The following is a 9,314-nucleotide window of genomic DNA, read 5'->3' as shown; positions in this document are numbered from 1 at the left end:
TGCATTTGCTGAGTCCTTATTTTGCTATTCTTCAGGACTGGTAGCCAAATTTTGTTCACTTTAAGAGTTTCTTCTTTCCGGTTGAAATTATCCAGATGTTTGTGGATCTCAATGGCTTCCCTGTGCATCCTGACATGGTAGTGGTTGGCATGGTCCAGAACTTCAGTGTTTTCAAACAGTATTTTATGCCCAGGATGGTTTATGACATGTTCTGCTACTGCTGATTTTTCTGGCTCACCCAATTCTGCAGTGTCTCTCGTGTTCCTTGATTCTTCTTTGCACACTGCATTTGGTGGTCCCTATGTAGACTTTTCCACAGCTGCATGGTATGCGGTAAACTCCTGCTGCTGTGAGAGGGTCTCTCTGGTCCTTGGCTGAGCGAAGCATTTGCTGGATTTTCTTTGTCAGTTTGTAAACTATTTGGAGGTTGTGCTTCCTCACCACTTTGCCTATTCTGTCTGTGACTCCTTTGATGTATGGTAAAAATACCTTCCCTTTGGGTGGCTGCTTGTCTTCACTTCTCTGGGTTTTCCTGTGCCTGGCCACTCTGGAACCTTTCTTGTTCGCTCTCTACTACACACAATTTCTACCATGCACTCACTATAACCCATCCCTTCATAGCTCAGTCAGTGGGAGTCAAAGGAGACTTGCTTTCTGCCTATGAGCAATTGAGCAAATATCCCCTTTCTCCAACTATTGACACTCTTGCCCCCATCACACACCCACACACACCTTTGCAGCTCTGTCAGAATTGATGCTGGCATGGGGGTATCCTGATCTCCTTATCACAGCTGCTGCCTTCTCAAAGTGGAGGAGGATGCAGGGGTTGGGAAGGCAAGCCGAAAGGGCAAGTTTGTCAGGGCTCTGCAAACTTGCCTGCAAAGTGCGGGTAAAGCTGCTTCAAATTGATACCAAAAGCAGCAGAATACTCCACAAGAAGTAGTCTTCGGAGGGGGCTTTCATAACCCTCAAACACCCTCAGAAATTTTGGACTCTGGAAGAGGGCAGAGGGAATAGCCAGCCACAACCGCACTGAACTGCAGCGGAAAAAAACTGCGGAGACTCGCCTCAATTTTCAAGAAGAGCATGGAAGGTGAAAGCTTCTTTGGGACTGAAAACTTATTTTATGTCTTTTAGACCCTAACACTGCTGAAACTCTACTACAACTGTCGTTTTGAGTAATTCCAATTTATGAACTTGCTTACACATCTGAATTTCTAAGAGCTTTAAGCTTTATTTAAGTTTAAGGGGAGAGAACCTTATAGTTTTGTTTGCTCTTCAAACAGAGCCAGAAGACTGAGACTAAAAGCACCAATATACCTAAACATATCTAAACAAAGAAGAAGGAGAGGGGGGAAAAACACAAAGAAATCCTAAAAGTAAAGGGTAATTAAACTAAGAAGAAAAATATAAAATCCTAAAACTTACCTGGAAGAAATCCCTTTGTTTGGATGCAACTCCTCGGCTGGAACTGCTGTGGTAGCAAACACAGGAAGTGTGTCGGCATCCAACTCTGGGCTGAGATGCTAAGCCTGATGGGAGCTGTAGTTTCGTTGAGACTCTGAAGAGCTAGAGTGAAAGAAAACGCATAGCCAGGACGTCTTGAGGAGGAAAGGGGAGAGAGGGGGGGCGAAGGAGGAGAAGAGGAGAAAGGAGAAGATAAAGAGAGTGAAATAAAGAGAGTGAGAAAGAGAGGAAAACACAGGGAAGGAAGATACTAAAGGAAATACTGTTTGCACTTTTCCTCTCTATCCTCCTAAATTTAACCCTTGGTGACATTCACACAATCTAATCCATTATGGACACTAGAAAAAAAACGCAGCTCCAGGCACAAAAAATGAGCTCACAGACAGCCAGAAGATCCTCATTTGATCAACATCAACCACCACTTTTCTCTCTATTTTGAAGAACTCCGTAAAACAACATCTCAACTTAATCTACAAATGGACAATTTAAACAAAGAAATGAAACACTTTAAGTCTGAGATAAAGAAAGAACTTCGGGATGATTTGAAAGAGATTAATTCTACAATGGCAAAAATATCAACAGATTTGCCCAATATGAAAGATAAAATGGAAAATTTGGAATTAACGCAAATGGACACTCAGGAGGAAATAGAAGAAATTAAGGTGAGACAAAACTATTATGAAGAAGAACAGTTAATTCGGGATGCTAAAGCTAGAGAAAAATGTATCAAAATTAGGGGTCTGTCGGAGAAGGAAGGAGAAAACTTATATACTAGAATAATCCCTGACTTGGCAAAGTTTCTACAGATTGAAGAACATTTTTGTCTTATGGAAACAGATAAATTGTTCAGATTAAATTAAAAAATTGCTGAACAGGAGAAAATTCCCAGAGACACTGTGATATATCTCTTGAGGAAGGAAATGAGGGACCGCATTATGAGAATGCATAACGTGTCTCCTTTAATGATCAATGGACAACAGGTGCTCTTATTTAAGGATGTTCCCGCTCAAATTCTGAAAAGACGTAAAGAATACAAATTCCTAACAAATGACTTACATGTAAATAACATTCCTTATTGATGGTTACTACCAGAGGGGATTTTCTTCTGGTATAAGAAGAAAAAAATTGAATTGAGAACTCTACAGCAAGCAAGGTTTTTTTGGGAAAAATATATGCGAGATAAGAAAAAATCAAAGGCTTCAGAGGAAAAAAAAATCAAAATACAAACAATTCTAAGACTGAATTGAATGTAAATACTCAATTAGGAAGGAACCAACACTTAGAAAAAGATAAGGATTTACCATCTGATTCACAAATTAAGTTAATAGACTTTAAAAAACGATATCTACTCTGAGACGATGATGACATCTCTGGACATTGCTGCACCTATAAGAATCCCAACAGAAGAAGAAGATAACAGGTCCAACACAGACTCAATTCCAGATCTAGAGGATCCTGATTTAAGCAACGCAGATGATCGGAATGCTTAAATTTCTAACGTGGAATGTAAAAGGTATTCATAGAGTGATTAAGAGGGAAAAAAATCTTTGTATATTTACAAAAACAAAATTGTGATGTATATTGCATTCAAGAAACCCATATTCCGAAAGCGGACATAAAATTTCTTAATAATGTCAAACTGGGTAACTGCTTCGCAGCTGGAACAAACAAGAGGAAAAAAGGTGTAGCTTTATATATTAAACAAAGCTTACCAGCAGAAGAGGTATTGAATGACCCTAATGGGCATTATGTGGGTGTATTATCACAAATTCAAAATCAAAAAACCCTCATTATAGGGATATATGCCCCCAATGATAAAAAGGATAAATTTTACTCTAAACTCTTAAATAAAATTAAAAATATCTCCTTTGATAATGTCATCGCTTTAGGTGACTGGAACGGGGTAGTGGACCCGTCGATTGACAGACTTTCTGAAAAAAAAATTAAGACCTCTCAAGGTAAGCTACCAAAATCATTTTTTGAGCTGATGGAATTTTGTACTATAGTAGATTGTTGGAGAATGAAATACAAAAACGCAAAAAGCTACACCTTTTTTTCTGAAGCCCATCAATCTTGGGCAAGATTGGATATGTTTTTGATCTCAAAGAGGCTATCTCCAAAAATTAAAGATATTGAAGTAATACCCAAGGTAATGTCGGACCATAATCCGTTAGTAATGACAATTATAACAAGACATAAGGAATGGAACTGGAAATTAAACGAAACACTCTTAAAAATGAAACAATTGTATCAGAAGCAAAAAAAAGTATTATTTAATTATTTTAATGAAAATTTAGAGTCTGATACAGAAGTAAACACGATCTGGGATGCCTCTAAGGATGTAATGAGGGGATTTTTTATCCAAAAAGGAGCAGAATTAAAGAATGCTAAGCAGGAAAAATGAAATGAATTACAAGAAAGATTAAATAAAAAAGAAACTTTACATATGAAATTTCCAAATAAAAAAATCATTAAGGATGATATAAAACTCATACAAAAACAAATTTCTATCTTACTAACGGAAGACGTCAAAGATATTTTGAGCACGCAAATAAAACTGGTAAATTACTAGCATACCAATTAAGAGAGAAAACACAAAGAAATGTTATTACATCAATTTGTAATGAGGGAAGATATTTTTCTGACCAAAAATCAATTCAAAATATCTTTCATAAATTCTATTCAAAATTATTCACAAAAGATGATACCCAGTTGGAGCACAAAGAAAAATATCTAGATAATAAAACAATAAAAGTGTTAACAGATGAACAAAAGGAATTTTTGGATGGAGACATCACTTTAATAGAATTAACAGAAGCGATAAGATTAAGCAAAAATCGCAAAGCAACAGGTCCTGACGGTTTTCCATCAGAGTATTATAAAGTATTCAAAGATGAATTGGGAAAGCATTTTCTAAAAGTGATAAACAATATATGGAATAATAATATTCCTAAATCATGGTTAATTTCTAATACAATGTTAATTCCAAAACCCAACAGAGATCCTACAGATGTTTCAAATTACAGACCCATTGCTCTTTTAAACACTGATTACAAATTATTCACGCATATATTAGCATCAAGACTTAGTTATTCTTACAGAATTAATTAATACTGATCAAAGTGGCTTTTTACCAAATAGGAAAATAAAAGAAAATAGAAGACATGTATTAGATCTACTAGAATTTCATGGTAAAAAGATTGATAGAAAATTGGCTTTGATTTTCATAGATTTCCAAAAAGCTTTTGATAGTGTTAATTCGGCTTTTATGAAAGAAACGATTAAAAGAATGAACATGGGAAATAAATTTCAAAATTGGATAAATAAAATCTACCAATCACAAACAACTAAATTAATAATTAACACTGAAAAAACATCGGACATAAAAATTCTGAAAGGTACCAGACAAGGCTGCCCGTTGTCCCCCTTATTATTTATATTAACCATGGAGATCTTAAATGATGTAATAAGAGAAGATGAAAAAATTACAGAAATTAAAATAAAGAAGGACCATTTCAAATTAAAAGCATATGCAGACGATTTAGTCATTTCATTGTCAAAACCATTAGAGGATATTCAACATCTCATAGATATTTTTGAACAATTTGGTTCACTTTCAGGATTAAAAGTAAATAAAAATAAAACCTCCATGTTAGTAATTAATTTGACAAAGAAAGAAGAACAAGAGTTAAAATTAATAACACCATATCAGATTTAAAAAAGATAAAATATCTTGGCATAGAAATTACTGCAAAAAATATTGATCTGTACAAAAATAATTATGAAAAAACATGGAAAAATATCAAAAAAGATATGGATAGATGGAATAAGATTGGTTTATCGTAGTTGGGTAGAATTCATCAATAAAGATGAATATACTACCCAGGATTATGTTTCTTTTTCAGAATATTCCTATTTTGATGAATGAGAAACCCTTCAGGGTTTGGCAAAGTGATATTTCTAAATTCATTTGGGAAGGGAAAAAGGCTAGAGTGAGAATGAAAGAGATGCAAGATTCCACTGATCGGGGGTGTCTGGCTATACCAAATTTTAAAATCTACTTTCACGCTTGTTGCCTTGAATGGATTTCGGAATGGTGCAAATTAGATAATAAAAGCCTATTGAATCTGGAAGGGTATAATAATATTTTTGGGTGGCACGCTTACCTTTTTAATGAAAAATTAAACGCTAATAAAGAATTTCAAGATCATTGTATTCGTAAAGTATTAATAAAAGTATGGCAAAGGTACCAATCTAGGCTTTATAGTAAAATACATATGTGGGTTTCTATAAATGAAGCATTCCATAAAAATCAAGAATTTGGACCTGAAAAATGGATTAATTACAAACAACTGCTGAACATTGATTATAACTCCCAAAATTTAAATATAAAATCTCTGAAAGAGCTCAATAAGAAGGGATATCAGATAAGCTGGTTTACTTATAGACAGCTGAAAGAAAGATTCTTTAAAGATAAAAATTTCAAAGGCTTCAGTTTAGAGAGCTCAAAAATAGATGAAATTTTGCTTTCCAAAAAACTGCGAAAAATAGCTAAAATATATAGCATTTTATTATCATTTGAGCTGGAGGAAGAACATATTTAAAAAGGCATGATTAAATGGGCTCAAGATTTGCATCATAATATCCCTCTAAACCAGTGGGGGGGAAAATGGAAAATAAGGTTAAAGTATACAGCATGTTATGCCCTTAAAGAAAATTATTATAAAATGCAATTTCGTTGGTACCTAACGCCATCAAAGCTCGCGAAAATTTATGCTAACCAAAATCTAAATTGTTGGAAGTGCAATAAAACCCCAGGTTCCTTTTTACACATTTGGTGGAACTGCCCTTATGTATCCAGATTCTGGAAGCAGAATCATGAATGGACACAACAGATATTGAACTGTAATTTTCCCATGACACCGGAATATTATTTATTAGGAATGAACCCAATAGAGGATTTAGAAAAAGAGCATGGCAAACTTATATTTTATTTAAACTCAGCGGCGCGACTCCATTGATTATAATATATGGATAATAAAAGTGCTAGAGTTGGTAGAGATGGACAAACTTACCTGTTTAACAAGAGGAAACTCCTGGGAGGCCTGTAAAAAATTTTGGAAACCATTAGTTACCTTTTGGGATAAAAACATGCATTTTAATTGTATGATTGAGTAATAAACTATATTATAAATAATTGTTCAGGTAAAGCAAAACCATATTTTATTTGTAAAATTACATTTTGCTATATTAATAATATTTTCCATTTGTTTCATCTTAAAGGATGAATAAAGGACAAACAGAAAATGACCAGGAAAATAATACGATGTAATGCTTCTCTTACATGCTCAACGTTGTTATCATTGAATTTCTATAATGGATCTCTTAGAAATGCCACTTGGCTTCAATTTTCTTTTTTTGATGTTATATTGTAAGTAGGTAACGTTAAGAAAATTATATAAATTGCTATTTGGGATTAGATAATTAAGGAAAGATGTATCAACTGAAGGAAGTTTGTAATAGGTTTCAGGAAGTCAATTTTAGTTTGTCATATGTCCTTGTAAACTGTATGTGGATTGTATGTAATTCAATGTTATGTCTCGTTCAATGTTATGTCTTTTTTTTTCTTCTCCTTTCTTCTTTTTTTACTTCTTTCTTTTCAGATGTATTGCAATTTTGTATCTTTTACATTGAATAAAATCAATTAAAAATAATAAAAAAGTGGAGGAGGATGCCGAGGATGAGGAGGTGGCAGGGGGGATTTGCTCCAGAGCCCCAGGGAGACCCAGGAAGGGCAAGAGAAGAGGGGGAAAGATAGGGGACATAGATGCAACAAAGCCATCTCCAGTGGTGCCAGTTTGCCATATGGGAAGCCAGAAAACCTGAGGAGATGCCAGGCAGGGTGAGGTGGTGGTGGTAGATACTGAAGGAGCTGCGTCCAGTCTCCAATCCTCCCCCTCCTGGTTGTCATCTTTTTTTCTGAGTATCTGGGGGGTGGAGGTAGGGCAACAACCTCCCCCTTCCTGTTTCAGTCAGTGGACAGAGACACTCATTTATTCACTAACCATGAGCAATCGAGCAAAGATCTCCTTTCTCCAGCTGCTGAAACTCACCCCATCTCATGTTTGGGAAACAGTGATGTCACCCTCCCTTAAAGTGTAGCCCATGCTCTCCAAACTCCCCTAATACTGCTACTGCTCATAACATGTATAATGTATTGTAGTGGTTTTTATATGAGTACTGTTTGTAAATTGTACATTGTGTAGTACTCTGTTGTAACCCGCTTTGATCTCCCAGGAAAAGCGGGCTATAAATAAAACAGTTTATATTCTTCTTATTATTATTATTATTATTATTATGTCCTTTTACCCATCTCCAGAGCTCATTCTTCTGACACAGCAGCCTTCAGCACTGTTGCAAATTGCACTGAAATTACTGTCTGACATGTTGTGTTGATAATGGACAAAATAAATTAACAAAGGGTAAGATCACAATAGCAACCTATTGCAAGACTTAAAAATATTGGCTGAGATCGTATAGTGTTACACAGACATCAGTTCCCCCACAGGAATGGGTGGTCATTTTTGTCTGAGGCACAACACCCACATTTAGTTCTGGGTGCTGGAAATGGAGTTACTTATGTGAGAGTTCCTCCTGGGACCAAAGTTTTAAAGTTTACTTCACCTCTATTGTCTGAAATTCAGAAGTGGAAAATAATTTTGTTGGATTTTAAAGTCTTGAAGAAAGCAGCATTTCACAACTTTTGAGACATTTGGCAAGTAAAAATGCATGCCATTTCGAGGATTTGCACATTTCCAAGGCTTAACAATGGGTGCAAATTGATAAGATTCGCAAATTGATAAGATGCAAGTGACTAAAATTTGCAGATTGAAATTATATACACTTCACTATATGGAGTAAATGGGTACATTATATACAGTGATGGTGTACATTATTAAATAACATATTAAAATGAAAATATTTTGCATTTTAATATATTTTCATGCAAAAAACTCATAAGTATGTCCTGTTCCCCCACCACCACCACCACCACCATCTTCAAAACACTTTTGTCTGAGACTATGAAGAAGATCTTCCAGTGAAAGAGCTGGATGCAGACATTGTAATGCTTAGAACAGATCACTCTAATCACTGAGACCTAATTGCTTTGGTTTTGCAGGCAAGCAAAACCCTTTTTATTTAATCAGGTTTTTAATATGCAAATAAGACAAGGAAGATTTTTAATTGGTGTCTCTGTTTTATTTATTTATTTATTTATTTTAAATGTACTTTTTAACTGTGGTTATTTTAATTGTTTTTAAAACTGCATTGGTAGACTTTACTTAATTTCCTTCTAAAAATCACCTTGCATCCCACTCTGGGTGAAAGGGGGCATATCAAATAAATACATAAATACATAAATATTAATGATCATGGGCATAAAATCCCAGTGATTTTGTTCAGGGAATAAGTTCCTTATTACTGGTACTTACTACAACAATCTTAACAAACCAAAGTAGACTTTTTACCTCCCAAAATCTGTTACGTGAAGAAGGTTGTGAGAACAAGTCAAATATTCTTAAAGCACATCGCATGTAAATGTTTTGGAGAAATACAGTGCATATTCAAAACATTGGGCCCATTTTAAAACAGGAATAATTGAAAATGGATACAACATTAAAATAAGTACAAACTACCTTTAGTCAATGTGGAAAAATACTGTGTACCTTTCAAGTCTGTCTCTGATTTACTACAATCCTAAGGTAAACTTATTAGGGGTTGTTTGTTTTCTTGTTGTTGTTGTTTTGGCAACTTTCTTCAGATGGGGTTTGCCATTGCCATCCTCT

At 34.9% G+C, this 9,314-nt stretch overlaps 1 protein-coding gene and 1 long non-coding RNA gene across 2 annotated transcripts in view; one reads left to right on the top strand and one right to left on the bottom strand.

Moving 5' to 3' along the window:
• LOC121917227 overlaps window positions 1-1,487 on the bottom strand; it is an 11,024-nt gene extending 9,537 nt beyond the window's left edge. The window contains exon 1 of the long non-coding RNA XR_006100987.1: window positions 1,429-1,487. This is a non-coding gene — a long non-coding RNA (uncharacterized LOC121917227). The remainder of the gene's footprint in view (window positions 1-1,428) is intronic.
• A 3,425-nt stretch (window positions 1,488-4,912) lies between these two features.
• LOC121917257 (probable ATP-dependent RNA helicase DDX59) overlaps window positions 4,913-9,314 on the top strand; it is a 136,486-nt gene continuing 132,084 nt past the window's right edge. Inside the window, 1 exon segment of the mRNA XM_042443039.1 lies at window positions 4,913-5,095. Coding sequence (XP_042298973.1) covers window positions 4,913-5,095 — 183 coding nt within the window.

The sequence above is a fragment of the Sceloporus undulatus genome, unplaced genomic scaffold (assembly GCF_019175285.1).
Source record: "Sceloporus undulatus isolate JIND9_A2432 ecotype Alabama unplaced genomic scaffold, SceUnd_v1.1 scaffold_13, whole genome shotgun sequence".
In the NCBI taxonomy this organism is placed as follows: Eukaryota; Metazoa; Chordata; class Lepidosauria; order Squamata; family Phrynosomatidae; genus Sceloporus; species Sceloporus undulatus.
This window is presented reverse-complemented; position numbering and strand designations above follow the sequence as displayed.